Here is a 17,529-nt window from a genome sequence, read left to right as displayed (position 1 = left end):
GAGGTGAACCGATGAAAACGGTCCGTCGGACCATTCTCATCGGTTTTGTCCGACCGTGTGTACGGGGCCTTAGATATAGATTAGGGACAGAGTCCTTAATCTGTATCTGAGTTCCTTGGAACCTCCGTGCTTTAGCACAGCAAAGCTGTAAGTAAAGCTCTGCGTGATTACAGTTTTGGGTTCAACATCTGCAAAGATTGGTTAACTCTAGTTCATCAATCCCCCCGATTGGCATTTAACTCATGGCCGAGGTAAGTAGGACTCTCCTTGCTCTTTTTGAGGGACCGCGACTTGCACTGCTGCAGTAGAGAAGAGTATAGTGAAGGTATGAACAGCATCAGAGGCCTCAAGGTACACAAAGAGGAAGTCTAGCCTATTGACAGGAGGGGTGAGGGTCTAGTGTAGTGTGTATTTTAGGGAGAAGTGATATCGCACCAGGGGATATTATAATGGACTCACAGGAGAAGAAAATCCTATCTGGACCACCGCCACTGCAGTCAAGATAGGGGAAGTGGTGGGGGAAATTTACTGATCCCTTGCCTTGGTATACTGAGTTCACAGAGCTACAAGCTGAGCCCTTGGACTTTGAGTGGCAGGTAACGTTTGTGAAGCCGAGGAGTGCAAGCTAAAACTGGAAATGTAATCCCATTTGTGTTAAAACTGAAATCTTGCATGACCAGCTTATAATGATCTAAATAATTTGTGTTGGGTCTTGACTTATTACTTACTTCAGGTCTGGTATGGATATTCAGGGGAACCCCGCCGTCAATTTAAAACAAAAATGACGTGCGGTTCCCGGTAAATATCCATAACCAGACCCTTCAGGTCTGGTATGGATATTCAGGGGAACCCCGCCGTCAATTTAAAACAAAAATGACGTGCGGTTCCCCCTAAATATCCATAACCAGACCCATTATCCGAGCACGTTGACCTGGCCGGCCGCAGAAAAGAGGGGGGGACAGAGTGCGGCCCCCCCTCTCTCCTGAACCGCACCAGGCCACATGCCCTCAACATGGGGAGGATGTCCCCATGTTGATGGGGACAAGGGTCTCATCCCCACAACCCTTGCCCGGTGGTTGTGGGGGTATGCGGGCGGGAGGTTTATCAGAATCTGGAAGACCCCTTTAACAAAGGGGACCCCCAGATCCTGACCCCCCCCCCCCTGTGTGAAATGGTAATGGGGTACACTGTACCTCTACCATTTCACGAAGGAAGTAAAAAGTATTGTAAAAAAACACACTGACACAAAAGAATAAAGTCCTTTATTAAAAAAAAAAAAAAAAAACTCCAGCGCTGAAAAATCCACTCGTTCCCGGCTTCCTGCGTTGTCCTGATCCTGCGACGGGTGCGGGTGATCTCCCGCGATGAGAAGATCCAGCGTCGGGTGATCTCCGCTCCGGCGATGTGAAGATCCATCCATCCGGCGCGGCAGCATCCCGGACCTCCTCTCACCGCTGGGCACAGCCCAGCGAATGAGCGGCTGAAGCAGTGACATTTCTTATATAGAGGAGGCAGAGCCACCCGTCACGTGACCCTGCCCCCTCTGACGTACCTCTGCTACGTCACTGGGGAAGACCAAGAAGAGGGAAGGTCTTCCCTCTTCTTGGTCTTCCCCAGTGACGTAGCAGAGGTACGTCAGAGGGGGCAGGGTCACGTGACGGGTGGCTCTGCCTCCTCTATATAAGAAATGTCACTGCTTCAGCCGCTCATTCGCTGGGCTGTGCCCAGCGGTGAGAGGAGGTCCGGGATGCTGCCGCGCCGGATGGATGGATCTTCACATCGCCGGAGCGGAGATCACCCGACGCTGGATCTTCTCATCGCGGGAGATCACCCGCACCCGTCGCAGGATCAGGACAACGCTGGAAGCCAGGGAACGAGTGGATTTTTCAGCGCTGGAGTTTTTTTTTTTTTTTTTTTAATAAAGGACTTTATTCTTTTGTGTCAGTGTGTTTTTTTACAATACTTTTTACTTCCTTCGTGAAATGGTAGAGGTACAGTGTACCCCATTACCATTTCACACAGGGGGGGGGTCAGGATCTGGGGGTCCCCTTTGTTAAAGGGGTCTTCCAGATTCTGATAAACCTCCCGCCCGCATACCCCCACAACCACCGGGCAAGGGTTGTGGGGATGAGACCCTTGTCCCCATCAACATGGGGACATCCTCCCCATGTTGAGGGCATGTGGCCTGGTGCGGTTCAGGAGAGAGGGGGGGCCGCACTCTGTCCCCCCCTCTTTTCTGCGGCCGGCCAGGTCAACGTGCTCGGATAATGGGTCTGGTTATGGATATTTAGGGGGAACCGCACGTCATTTTTGTTTTAAATTGACGGCGGGGTTCCCCTGAATATCCATACCAGACCTGAAGGGTCTGGTTATGGATATTTACCGGGAACCGCACGTCACTTTTGTTTTAAATTGACGGCGGGGTTCCCCTGAATATCCATACCAGACCTGAAGGGTCTGGTTATGGATATTTACCGGGAACCGCACGTCATTTTTGTTTTAAATTGACGGCGGGGTTCCCCTGAATATCCATGCGACTTCTGGAGCTGGACTTCAAGAAAGGGTGAAATGTTTTTTATTAACGGACGTTAGAAAGGAATGATATAACGGATGTATACGGATATATACGGATAAACATTATCCGTTTTCAATAAAGGAAGAATGGTAAAATATTTATCCGTATGTATCCGTTATTAAATCCGTTAATAAACGTCCGTTAATAGGTGTAATACGGATATTATAAAATGGACATACAATCCATAGTGTGAAAGAAGCCTAAGCAACAAATGTAAAAAAAGATTTAGCCTTTAAATGGTTAAACTGAGAATTCTCCTACACGGAGTTCAGTTAATTGATAAGTAGCAACATTGTATATCTTTTCTAAAACTTGGCAGGCTGCCCAGGAGAGAGAGAGAGAAGTCTTCTACGGGAAGCACTTGCATTGACTTGTATTGCAGAAGCTTTTTGCAAGTCGCGGTGCTGAACTTATCAATCGGCTTTTTTAAAGCACAAATCGGCCGATGCCGATTAATTTAAAAACGCCAAATATCGGCCGATATATCGGCCAACTGATATATCGGTCGACCTCTAACACTGAATTCCTAATGTTGACTTTTTCACCGACTACTGTATATACTAGTGTATCCATATACATTGGTAGTAGAAACTTTGTTTATTGATCTAATAGAAAAAAAGGTATTTCTATGCATGTATTTATTTAATGTAAATTTAAAGGAAAGCAAGGTGTTTTTATGAGTTGATGTGTTTTTCACTGCTATAGGAGCATACAGTATTTTTTTAGTTAAATATATTTGAAAGATTTAACTGCAGGTTATAATAATGTTCTGGGAGTGACATCACTGCTTTGTAAATGGTATGACAATTCTCTTTATCAAATTACAGTAAAATCTTGGATTGTGAGTAAAATTTGTTCCCGAAACATGTGTGTAATCCAAAGAACTTGTATATCAAAGCAAATTTCCCCATAAGAAATAATGGAAACTCAAATGATTCATTCCAAAATAATTTATTCATAGGTCCTTCAGTTTATAGTCCATATAAAAAGATTGTAGCAATGTGACCAGGTTGTGTAACCAATAATGTCCATCGACAAATTGAAGCCTCCACAAAGGAATTAGAAGCAAAATTCAGCAGGAGCTACAGAGTATAAAAAGAGAAGAGAGGCGCCTCTAAGTGTAGCAATAAGTTGCTAAATGTTGTACCTTCATTAAATGTAACCATATTGCTACACTTAGAGGCTCCTCTCTTCACTTTTCTACTTAGTTGTGACAGGGCGCTACTTGTATATCAAGTCACAATTTATTAAACATTTTTGCTTGTCTTGCAAAACGCTCTCAAACCAAGTTACTCTCAAACCAAGGTTTTACTGTATATCTTAGTGATATAATATTTTATGAAATGCGGTGTGCCCTTTATTGCAATGCATGGTACATTTTTGTATAAAGCTGTAATGGCACATTAACATTGCAATTTTTTTTTTTCACAGTTCAGAAAATTGGAAACTTGCTTTTGGAAAAAGGAGCACAAGATTTATTTTTGCAACTTCAGCTTGAGTGTGGATATTTGTCTCTCTATTACTATGAATACAAGAAGGCAAAAGAATTTCTCAATCAAGCTAAAGACATGGCAAGGTTAAAGATTATGTCATCAGGTAAGACCCTACTTTGTATATTTTATTTTAAATTGGTTGAAAATCATTCGAATCACACATAAATCTGGTGGGGTAGTGTTGACGGCCACTATTTGTGCTGTAATAAATTTTTACATATAAAAGAAAAGTTGTTAATAAGTGGCTAAGCGGTGGGGTGTTGACGTCTGCTATTTTCGTCGCAAATGAAGTATAAAAAAACTTTTTTATAATTATTAATTTATTTCCGCCGAATTTTAAATATAAAAAAAACCTTTGAATTAGCCGGGGCGGGGGGTTGCCGGACGCTATTTTCGCCGAATGTTAAATATAACAAATAATCTTTGAATCAGCCGGGGGGGGGGGGGGGGTTGTGCCAGCCGCCGATGCTGCTGCTTTCGTATAGCAATACAACAGTACATGAAAAGCAGAGGAAAAGGCATGGCAGGCAAAGCTCAGCTTACCTGTTTCACAGCCGCACTGAGCTCGAGAGTGCCGACGTCACTTCATGTTCTTCCAGTGACGTCAGAACTAGCACAGAAAGTGTGTGCACCCGCCCGGCCATAACAATGCAGTCCATCGCGCCAGAAGCAGTGGCGCGATAGACTGCGCCACAAAGGAATTTTTTGGCTGCCAATGTAGCGCCTCGTCTGCAATCCCGTGATTGCACAGACGTGGCGCTACCCATACTGCCCGACTCCCCGACACAGTACACATAAGGACCTTTTTTGGATTTATTTTTTTCTTAAAGGGACATGTTTAAATATATTTTTTATATATATATATATATATATATATATATTTTTCACTGACTGGGGGAGGTGCCCCCTATGGACAGGCCGCCACTGCTATATATATATATATATATATATATATATATATATATATATATATATATATATATATATATATATATATATATATACATATATATATATATATATATATATATATGTGTGTGTCAAAGCAAGGACAGATTTTCATTTTAGACCATATGTTTTGATAGTCTTTCCATGTATAAACTTGACTCAAATTGGGAAGCAGGTGATATTTACTCAGCTATGAATGGAAGATGCCATCAGTGTGTTTGTAACTCTCCCCATGGAAACAGAGAGTTGAGAGATATCTGAACAGCCCATATCTGTCAGATTAGGCTTTTATCATAGATGGAAATGTTTCTTTAGAGCAGAACTAAAGCCTCCCCATTATACATGGATGTTTTCCAAAACTGAAAAATTGGAAATTAAAAACAAATGTGCATCAATGCATACTTAGTCTTTTCTCCTGGCTTCATGTACAGTCATGTAAAAAAGTATGTACCCAACTTAAAAATTGTTGCCTTTTTAAACATATTGGAACAGGCAGATATTGGATCGTGATTTGAATGCTGGCTACAGATAACGGTGATCTATATTATTTTGTGAAAATAGTGCAGCGCTGCGTTTCTATAAATCTTATATAAACAAATAATTATACATTCCATAAAACAATTTATGGAAAAATAAAAAACAGTTCATACGTAGTTTTCCAAAGCTGTCACCGCTGTGTAAAATCCTATTTAAATGGATCCAATGATCAGTGCACACCACCACCTGCTAAAATGCCTGCTCACCTCAAGGATGAGTATAAAACTCATACAGATCACTCCTTACGTCCACCACGATCAGTCCACTTTACCATTGGTAGTAATTCTTACAGTCCACAGACTGCACCTGGCCTGGGTAATCAAAGTTTGAATTGTCTCCAAACACCACCTTCCTCCATCCGCTTTTCAATAATCGATTGCACTTATATTTCCAGGGGTTAAAGCGGGAGTTCACCCATTTATTAAAAAAAAAAAATTTCCCCTTAGATTCCTGCTCGTTTGGTCTAGGGGAATCGGCTATTTGTTTTAAAATATGAGCAGTACTTACCGTTTTCGAGATGCATCTTCTTCCGTCGCTTCCGGGTATGGGTCTTCGGGAGCGGGCGTTCCTTCTTGATTGACAGTCTTCCGAGAGGCTTCCGACGGTCGCATCCATCGCGTCACTCGTAGCCGAAAGAAGCCGAACGTCGGTGCGGCTCTATACTGCGCCTGCGCACCGACGTTCGGCTTCTTTCGGAAAATCGTGACGCGATGGATGCGACCGTCGAAAGCCTCTCGGAAGACTGTCAATCAAGAAGGAACGCCCATTCCCGCAGCCCATACCCGGAAGCGACGGAGAGGATGCATCTCGTAAACGGGTAAGTACTGCTCATTTTTTAAAACAAATAGCCGATTCCCCTAGACAAAACGAGCAGGAATCTAAGGCTAAAAAGTGCTCTCTAAGGGTGAACCTCCGCTTTAAGGACATGAAACAAAAAACACAAGTACCATAGTGTTCTCTGCTTTTAAATTTATTAAAAAAGCCCCCCTGAAAAGTTATACTTACAACAAATAACAATACAAACAGCATGTATCAAATCACCAGCTCATTCACGGTGCTTCGTGTGACATCACAGATTCTAATCCTCCCCTCTAAACGCATGTCAGCCTCTCATTGGCCTTCATCAGTAGAGGGGTATATTTTTTTTTTTCCCACAACATTATAGGAGTAATTTATTAGCATTGTGGCGCTGATTGTTTTTCTCACAATTTGCATTAGGTGATCTATATTAACCACTTCAGCTCCAGGGGTTTGTCATCCCTTAATGACCAGGCCATTTTTTGCAATACGGCACTGCATTATTTTAATTGACAATTGCATGGTCGTGCGATGCTGTACCCAAATAACATTGATGCCCTTTTTTCCCACAAATAGAGCTTTCTTTTGGTGGTATTTGATCACCCCTACAATTTTTTTGTGCTATAAACAAAAAAAAGACAGAAAAAATTGAAAACATTTTATTTTTTATTTTTGCTAGAATACATATCCAATAAAAAAATCGAATTTCTTCATCAATTAAAAAAATCCCAATAAGTGTATATTATTGCTTTGCGCAAAAGTTATAGTGTCTACAAACTATGAGATATATTTTTATGGCATTTTTATTTTTTTATTTTTTTTACTAGTAATAACGGCAATCGGCTATTTTTTGCAGGATTGCGACGGACATATCGGACACCTACCTGACATTTTTGACACCTTTTTTTGCCAGTGACATTATTACAGTGATCAGTGCTAAAAATATGCACTGTTACTGTACTAATGACACCGGCAGGGAAGGGGTTAACACCAGGGGTGATCAAAGGGTTAAGTGTGTCCCTAGGGGGGGCTTGCTAACTGTGTGAGGGTTGCTCTGACTGGGTGAAGACAGAGATCGGTGTTCCTGCCTAGCAACAACACAAGATCTCCCTCTCGCCCCTGTCAGAACTGCCATGTATCTTGTTTACATAAGCAGATCGCCATTCAAGGAACGATTGCGGGTGGCCAGCGGACATCGGGTTCGCCGAACCTGGTTATTGGCATCCCCTGTGTCCATTTCTATTGCACGAAATTACTTACATAGAGCTGCAATAGAGCCAACCTGCCGCAGTACATCTGCGGTAGGCGGTTGGCAAGTGGTTAACAAATGACACAAACACTTGACACAGCACATTGATTCTAATAATCTAAATCAACAAAATTTAGATTTGTAATGCGTAAAAAGTAGGTACAGTATTGCCCTATATTTCCAATCCTTGAAATTAGAATACAGTCTACAGATTAGGTGCCTATGATTAGGCCCTCATTAGGGAGTATGCAGGCAGAATTTGCCCTTTAGATTCTGGTGTCCTCTTTGCTATTGGCATCATGCCAAGATCAAAAGGTTTTAGATGCCTATGAGTCTGGCAAGGTATTTAAAAAGATCACCAAATGTCTGGAAATAGTTGAGCCCATCAGATTGCTTAAAGTGGATGTAAACCCGATAGATTAAATTTGAGCTCGGTACATATATCTTTAGTGTTTACTTATATCTCTTCAAGGCCCCAAGTCCCATGATTATCTCCTGCTCCATTCTTCTGTTATCATCAGCATGATAACTTCTGACAAGTTCCCTGTCAACTATGATAGAACAAGGCTGAAATTTTGTGTCAGGGCAGGAGGGTGCTATAAATAGATAAGCAAAGAGCTGGTCAATTCACAGCACAGCTCTGCAAGTCTCTGCCTATGAGTGTGTGCCTTTCCTCCAATCAGCTGTCTTACAGTGTATGGCAAGACTCCCCTCCCCCTGCTGGAACAGGAAGATACAATTCTAACAGGACCTGCACATTTTAAACAGTATATAAAGCTGCAGATCTACATGTAATACTTATGTAGGGAGATTTGTTTCATCCCTGTGTATCCTCTGAGGCTGTTCACTCCACTGGGTACATGTGAGGGTTTACATCCACTTTAAATACTTTTCTAAGACTCCCAGAATTTCATTGTGGAGTTTTCAGGTAACTCTGGCAACAGTGTCAAAATTCATGCATCTACAATCAGAATTTATTAATCAAATCAATCTGCATTGGAAATGTGGCAGAAAAAAAAAAGCCTTTTGATGTAAAAATAAATAAATTCTTTAGCGCAAGAATACAGTTTGCCATTGACTATATAGGCAATGACCAGGTCTTTTGGAACAATGTGCTGGGAATAGAGTTGTTAGGTTACAGAACCAATAGATAGAGTATGTTTAACGGCTTAAGGACCAGTGTACGATGATATACGTCGGCGCGGCTGGGCAGATGGACATATCTGTACGTTCCTTTTTAAGATGCAGCATTGTGGGCGCGCGCTGATGTAAACAAGCATTTCCCCATTCTTCCTAGTGACAGGACATGGATCACAGCTCCCTGTAATCGGGAGCGGTTATCAGTGTCGTGTCACACGTAGCCCCCTCCCCCCACCGTTAGAACACATCAGTAGGACACACTTAACCCCTTCAGCGCCCCCTACTGGTTAACCCCTTCACCGCCAGTGTAATTTTTACAGTAATCAGTGCATTTTTATAGCACCGATCGCTGTGTTAATGACACTGGTCCCAAAATGGCGTCAAAAGTGTCCGATGTGTCCACCATAATGTTGCAGTCATGATAAAAATCGCTGATCGCCGCCATTACTAGTAAAAAAAATGAATAAAAATGTTTATAAACAAAATATAAGGTATATCTTGAATGAAACAATAGCTTCCCCCTCTAGGAAGTTTGAACACTATGCAAATCAAAAGAAGCACAGTCCCATTTAGTGGCTGGGACCCAGCACCTCAATACATGATCCGTTTAGCTTAGTATCCTGAGACAGTAGAGTTTTTCTATCCAGCTCAGTAACCCTGAGCATTTCAGTTTGTCTTACGCTATGTTGTACACACATTTTTGCTTTTATATATATCATACACTAAGTATGAGTGTATGGTGTGTATATATAGGGTACGCGAGCATGTTGTCAAGCATGTTCTTTGTAAATTTCACCAAATGCAAAAGTGTTTTTCTGGCTGACAAAAAGTTACCCCTCTTTAAAGCTCTATAAAATACTCTACTAATAAGATATTGACATTTCTGTACATTCAGAAAAAAAGAATGTAAAGAGCCAGAACATTTCTTTCCACTTTTGCCATGTTCAATTAATTCAAAGCACAAGAGGATCTATACTAAGGCTTGTCTGTAGCACCAGCTGTAATCTTGAAGACATGCATTGATAGGTTTTGCAATTTGCGGCTGAATTCCAGCATGTAATTTACATGCCTTCATTCTTTTAGAGTGTTAAGTTAATAAAAATTAATATTTTTTTCCTTGTATATGCATTATTTTGGGCAGCTTAACTGAAAGTATTTAACCACTTCAGCCCTGGACCATTTTGTTGCTAAAGGACCAGGCCCCTTTTTACGATTCGGCACTGCGTCGCTTTAACTGACAATTGCACGTCGTGCGATGTGGCTCCCAAACAAAATCGACATCCTTTTCCCCCTCCACAAATAGAGCTTTCTTTTGGTGGTATTTGATCACCTCTGCGGTTTTTATTTTTTGCGCTATAAACAAAAATAGAGCGACAATTTTTAAAAAAAAATCTATATTTTTTACTTTTTGCTATAATAAATATCCCCCAAAATATTTAATTTTTTTTTTTCCCTCAGTTTAGGCTGATACGTTTTCTTCTACATAATGTTGGTAAAAAAAATCGCAATAAGCGTTCATTAATTGGTTTGCACAAAAGTTATAGCATCTACAAAATAGGAGGTAGTTTTATGGCATTTTTATTAATAATTTTTTTTTTAAACTAGTAATGGCAGCGATCAGCGATTTTTTTTTTTTTATCGTGACTGCGACATTATGGCGGACACATCGGACACTTTTGACACATTTATGGGACCATTGTCATTTTTACAGCTATCAGTGCTATAAAAATATAGCACTGATTAATGTGAAAATGACACTGGCAGTGAAGGGGTTAACCAGTAGGTGGTGCTGTAGGGGTTAAGTGTTTCCTAGGGAGTGCTTCTTACTGTAGGGGGGTTGTCATACATCATGGCTACACAGAGCGGAGATTAGTGTCATTGTCACTAGGTAAAGCCTCAAGCATCTCCCCGCTCTATCTCTCTGTGAAACGATCGCAGGTGTCCCAGCAGCGATCGAGTCCGAGGGACCCATGGTCGGGCTCACGGAGAAAGCGGCAGGGTCGTGAGCGCCCTACTGGCGGCATCTTAAAGGGGACGTACCTGTATGTACCTATGCCTGTCCGTGCCACTCTGCCGACGTAAATATACAGGAGGCGGTCCTTAAGAGGTTTAAGTGGTTCTAAAGGCAGTAGTTTTTTTTTAAATCTTAATGCATTCTATACATGAAGATAAAAAACCTGTGTGCAGCAGCTCCCCTTAGCCCCCCCATACTTACCTGAGCCCCATCTCGATCCAGTGATGTTTCACCAGAGCCTTAGCTGTCCAGGGGCTAACCCTCATCATTGGCTAAGACAGCAGTGAGTTCCATTGACTCCTACTGCTGTCCATCAAAGGCAGTAAGCCAATGAGGAGAGAGGGGGGGTGGTGCCGAGGCTCCATGTTTGAATGAACACACAGAGCAGCATCTTGGCTCGAGTGCCCCATAGCAAGCTGCTTGCTGTGGGGGCCCTCAGCAGGACGGAGGGGCCAGGAGCGCTGACGGGGGACCTGAGAAGAATAGGATCGAGGGTGTTCTGTGCAAAACCATTACACAAAGCAGGCAAGTTTAACTTTTGTTATACTTAAACAATTTTATTTATTTTTTTAAACAAAAACGAAATCAAGTCTTTACTATCACTTTAGTGTCGACCCGAGATGAAAAATACTGTACGTTAAATTAATAGCATAATCATTTTTCTGATGAAAGGGGCTGGGTCACACAATCTTGGATGTTGCAGACATTCTCAGGAGATAGATGTCAGGCATAGCTTAGAAAGAGTTGCTGATTAAATTGATTTGTCTGAATGTTAGTTCCCCCATGATTCTCTGACCACATCACCAACAGAGTCAGTTTTGTGGCCCTTTTATTGTCAGAAGGAGGCTTACGAAGTATGATGGTATTCCTTTTGGAAAGAAAAATTAAGAGCCAAAAAGCATGATGGTAACCACTGCCTCTGAGAGACCTCTCTCTCAACACCTAGGTTGCAACAGTCATACCATGAAAGCCAGCGACTGAGGAGCAGAATGTAGAACTGTGTCCTGAGACAGGGTCTGATTTGTTCAGAGGCTGATGCAGAGCATTGGAAACCAAAGGTCAGGCAAAGTCTTTGTGTTTGGTTAAGATGCAAACATTTTAATAAAACACCCTGAAGCGTTCCTAAAGGGATGCCTAAAATGGTTGTAATGGCTGATGTGTTTTTTTTTTTTTGTTTTGTTTTTTTACCTTTCATGCATTCTATGCATGACGGTAAAAAACCTTCAGTGTGCAGCTCCCCCCTCAAAACCCCAATACTTACCCGAGCCTTATCCAGCGATGTGCACGAGAGCAGTGGCTCTCCCGAGACTCTCCCTCCTCACTGGCTGAGACACAGCAGAGGGAGCCATTGTCTCCCACTGCTGTCACTCACAGGCAGTGAGGAGGGTGTAGGCGGCGGGGACCGTGCCGCACCAATTGTGTCTTATAGATGCACACATGTGGGTCGGGAGCAAGCAAGGAAGAGCCAGGAGCGCCCCAGAAGAGGAGATTCAGGGATCTGTGCTCGAAACCATTGAACAGATCATGTAAGTTTAACATTTTTTTTAAAGCGGAACCCTTAGTATCACTTTAAGGGAAAGAGGGAGATTTGAAGCACAAAACCTGTCTGTAACAGGATAGAGGAATTCAGTGTTGTTATCTAGTGACAGAAAATCTTCATACAGCAAAAGGTTCAGTGGATTTGTAGGTGTTGCTGCTATGGGGGCTGCTGAATTCCTGGCTTAAATATACAAGAGATTTTAGAGGCTGTGAACCTAAAAAGAGGGTGCACCTTTGCACAGCGACTAGGGCAGTCCAGAAAAAAGGGGTACTTATTCCCGCCTGTGCATTCTTGAACATAAAAATAAATGTGCATATAAGCTGCAGATCAGGATACATAGCATACTTGTGGGATATAGGAATGCATTTGCATGTAAATGTCTGCAAATGTTTTGACGAGCAATTGCTTTGTGATGTACGACAACCACCCATGGTGGCAGATATCGGCTATGAATACAAGTCATTTGATCTTAATTTGATCAGGCCAAGTCACATGTTAGGCGAAGAGAGTAATTAAAATATGTAACACATGATTTAAGTGTCAGTAATTAAGTAATGGCTAAAGCTGAATTCGACACACTACCTGCATTTTATGACCTCAAACCTATTTAAGTAACCGTACACATGCTTTACATTCTCCATTGTAATCCCGAAGTGTGATAAATCTTTCAAGATCTGCATGTGTAGCCATCGTTGCTAATATTTTTTGAAATAATAGAAAGAACACAAGAGGTCACCATTGAGCTTTTGTCTCATTTGACCTGCTAAATCTGTAATATGAAATAAAATGACCAGATTTAGCCAACTAATCTTCATTTCTACTTTAATTTTTATTTTAAGCACTGTATTGGCCACACAAATTTGCAACAAGGGATTTCATTTTTGCAACAGATTATCATTTTCTACAGCTACATTACTCTGTGATGCTACATCAAATATAGGCCATACCGACTGAAATATATTAAATGGATAAATGACACCTGTTTATTTTCATGTCCTAAAAAGGTTTTAATCAGACCGGCAGCTTGATGAATAGGGTTCTACTATTTATTTCCAGGGGCCCCTAGTAAGAAGGGACCCTCTGCATATCTCCTATCTTTGCTTTTTTTTTTTTTTGGAGGGACTGATTCTCTTTTGAAACCAAATCCTGCTCTTTCCATCGTTCCTGTTCAGTTATCCTTCCTTTTGGTCTGTTGTATAAAAAAATGTACTCTTTAACCTCCCTGGCGGTATGATTATTTTAGAAAAAAGGTGCTGAAAGCGGTACCATTATTTGCAAGGAAATTTGGCGTTTCATACTGTAGGCCTGTAATTCTTAGGAATAACTCACTTAAATCTGACCAAACAAGAGTCTAATAGGCATCCCGGGTATGACATTTTTTTAAAAACAAAATTATAATATAATAAATAATTATAAATAATTATAACAAATAATAATATAATTCTTATAAAAATTATTCAATAATGTAATCAACTCAAAATCACTGAAATTTGCTCAGTTGCAGAATTGGCGCTGTCATTATTATAATTTTTTTTGTATGACAAATTTCCCCACAAATCACTATTTCTTAATTCTGCAAGTGATTATAATTTATTATCACTGTTTTCTAGCTGGTCTAAAAACATTTTTGACATAAAGGGACACTTTTGGTTGCTATGGACAATCTACAGTTTGCAGGCAGAAGAACCGTTTTTATTATATAAAAGAACATGTAGGGCACTGGGCAGACCACTAGGGACAAGGGGGGGTGTGTATTTTTTACATACAGTACTGTAACCTATAAGATTACAGTATACTGTATGTATATTGTTTGTTTACTTTTTTTAATTTAGCGCCGATCTCCGCTCCCGTGCGTCGTAACGTCGCAGGGAACGGAGATCGACCGCACAGGAGGACACTGTGTGAATCGAGCGAGGACCCGCTCGCTCACACAGCGCGGTGACATCGCTGGATCCAGGAACAAGATAAGCCAGCGCGCGCTGCAGGCTCTGCATAGCTACCCCGAGCGTGACTCGGGGATACAGATTTTAGCACAAAAAATCCACCCCGAGTCATGCTCGGGAATACCGCCAGGGGGGTTAACTACCAAAAGTGCATTAATCTTTCTTCCAACTATTTTGAAATACCAGTATAAAGAAAAAGAGTTTAGCCAATCATATTTTTGCATTTTAATTCTTCATAATCTGCATAACTTTTTTTTTTTGATCCTGCCATCTTGACCTTATATTGTGTTACTTCCACAAAGTATTTTACTTGAACATTAGTCTGTACTTTCACCTTCCTCTAAGGCAGGGGTCTCCAAAGTTTTCAAACAAAGGGCAAGTTTATTGTGCTTCAGACTTTAGGAGGGCCGGATTGTGGCTAGCGGGGATAGAAATGTCCGGGTCCCGGCATCAGTAAGAATAAAGATGGCCTCAGGGTTGGTGGTCAATAGGAGGAGTAGTGTAGCTCTTAGTAGGAGGAATAGTATCCCATTATAAGTATCAGTGGAAGAAATGGGGCCCCATTGTTGTTGTCAGTGGGAGGAATTGTGCCCAAGGGCCCTCGGGCCACAGTTTGGAGACCCCTGCTCTAAGGAATACATTTGTCCCTTGGAATAATAAGGTCCTAACATCTCATGTAGCATTTTTTCTATACACTTCTTTTTTAGGCTCATCAAAATAACTTTTTATATTGCCTTTCTTTCCTCTTCTCTTGCTGGCTAAAAACAGGTGTAGTCACCAACCACTTGAATAATTGGTGGTATCAATTAAATATGTTAATTTTCTGTGACACTAAACTGATAGGCCAACTATGTAGAGGTGGAGTTTGCTTATGTAAGTGTGTGTGTGTGTGTGTGTATATATATATTTCTGTTTCAAACTAGCTACGACTAAGGCTATTGCCGAAACGCGTCGGCATTGTTTTATTAACACTCTGATGCAGTGCCGATCCTGACCTCCCTGGGGCCCTAAGCAAAATGACATGGCACATTAAAAATGAGAAGCGGGGGGCGCTGACGACAGTGACATGTCACATTAAAGAAAGTTGAGAAGAGGGGGGAGGGGGTGTTCTGCTGTCGGAAATTACATCTTACATTAAATTGAGAAGCAGGGGGTGCTGACTTCTTACCTCTTCTCCCATGCAGCCAGCGTGTTGAGAAGCGGGGTGAGGGGGCGAAAATGACTTCTCACCAGTCGGGGCCTCTAGTAATTTGGGGGGCCCTTCGCAGCTTTGCGGGACCCTAAGCGCCTTGCATAATGAGCCTATAGGGCGGATCGGCCCTGCTCTGATGTACCAATAAAAGACACTTCAAGGATTACAGTTTTGGCGGCTCTTCTTACTACTATAACTGGGGGGTGGCAGGGGAGTGTCCTTTGCATATATATTTTGTGCTGAAAAGTGTACCTTTTTTAATCTCAGAAAGTTGGGTGGTGTGCATATGTGTTAGAAAACAGACAGTTATAGATTAGGTCATGAAGCACACAACATAATTATTTCACATTAGAAAAGGAAAAGGTGGTGCAAAGACCAACCAAGCAATATATCCGTAATAGTAACAATAAGTGCAATATGATTGTAGAAAAAGTCCAAGCAATAAAATGAAAGGGGCCAGTTCATTGCACAAGCGGCAGATCCCTTGGAAGTTGAAGCAAACTCTGGGAAGACAGGTAAAAGAGAGACGAGGTGCGCTAGACTAAGTGCAGCATATGTTAAACCATTTATTTAAAAGTAAATAAGCCAAATGGCTACTTACATAGTAAAAGTGATAATCGGGCAACTAGTAAATAGTATGGGGTCCAGTGACTAAGGACCACATGCTATTTACTACTCATACATGCCTGATTATCACTTTTACTATGTGAGTAGCCATTTGGCTTATTTACTTGTAAATAAATGGTTTAACATATGCTGCACTTAGTCTGGCACACCTTGGGGTTGATTTACTAAAGGCAAATCCACTCTGCACTACAAATGCTCTGCCAGTGCAGTCGCTATAGATCCGAGGGGAAGCTCTGAAATTAAGGGAAGCTATGCTGATTTTATCATCCAATCGTGCAAGCAAAAACGATGTTTCTCTTATGTCCATGGACGGACACAGCTTCCTTATACTTTTGACTGTAGGGTTATGTTCTGTCTATTAGGAGAGGACTAGGCAGACATGTTAATGGGTAAAACATGTAAACTTTAGCAAAGCTGAAACAGCCCCGCCCAGGGGGCGGTCCCTCTGGTCATAACCCCTCACACTGCCCTGAGCAGCTCAGTTTTTTTCTGCCTAGTAGAGAAGGACCCGGCTCCCTTATGGGCCCATCGTCCTGAGGAACTTTTTAGTTTTAAAGATTAAAATTTATTTTATTTTTTATAAAAAAACATTGATCCTGAGATCTTCTATCAACTGCTGGCTGGGTGACAGGCTGGATAATACAGATCCTTGTAGTCCCACCAGTCCGGCCATCGAGCATGAGCAGGCCTTAGCTACGCGCTGGGTCAGCCACGACAAACCCCATTGCAATAGGGGTGGCCGGTGGGCTTTTTGCTCCGGGGCTCACATATAACCAGGCTGCTAGCTGTCTGTGTCACAGTGGGCCATGGCCAGCAGCTACTGCTCGGAAATGGGTCTGTCAGGAATGTGCCAGCAGTCCTCGCAGGGACAGGTAAGTACTTTTCCTCCTGTCTTGGCAGGTTGGAACAGCGGGGCTTTCCAAGGGGGGGGGTCAATTAAGGGGTCTCGTGTCCTTCCTTTCCTCTTCTCCCGTCCCTTTCCTCCTCCACCATGCTGTGACTGACCTTGGGATGTACCTGAGGGGTTGTTTTTCCTATCCTGGCTGGGAGCTATTGGGTGTTCTGGGCCTGCTCTGTGTGGGTGGTCTGCCATGGGGGGTCCTCCGCTCGGGGGCCACTATTTTTTTCTGGCCTTCTCATACACCTCAGTATCCTCGGCGCTGGTTTTTCTTTAAAACTGCACCATTTTTATGTGGCCGCGCTGCTGCTATTGAATTGCGGCTGGCGGTCATTTTCTTGTGACGCAGGCAGTTACAGCGGGTGGCCATTTTCTAGAAGCTTGCGCTCTTTTTCCTGAGGCGGTCATCTTGCTGTGGTTTTATACAGGTTTTGGACTAGAGTGCTGGGGGTACTTTCTGAATGTCGCGAACAGTGCAGCTTTACCTCAGAAACACTTAGACACACACACAGTGTGAAGGAGTGCGGACCGCAGCACTGTGCAGTATCCCCTGGGATGCCCCTTTTGGCCAGTAC

General features: G+C 42.3%; 1 protein-coding gene across 2 annotated transcripts in view; it reads left to right on the top strand.

The window, feature by feature from the left end:
• TTC27 (tetratricopeptide repeat domain 27) overlaps positions 1-17,529 on the top strand; it is a 502,742-nt gene that overhangs the window by 134,608 nt on the left and 350,605 nt on the right. For both annotated transcript variants that reach the window (XM_040350814.1, XM_040350813.1), the window contains exon 7: positions 4,007-4,171. In XM_040350814.1, coding sequence (XP_040206748.1) covers positions 4,007-4,171 — 165 coding nt within the window. The remainder of the gene's footprint in view (positions 1-4,006; positions 4,172-17,529) is intronic.

This window comes from Rana temporaria, chromosome 4 (assembly GCF_905171775.1).
Source record: "Rana temporaria chromosome 4, aRanTem1.1, whole genome shotgun sequence".
NCBI classification, from domain to species: domain Eukaryota; kingdom Metazoa; phylum Chordata; class Amphibia; order Anura; family Ranidae; genus Rana; species Rana temporaria.
This window is presented reverse-complemented; position numbering and strand designations above follow the sequence as displayed.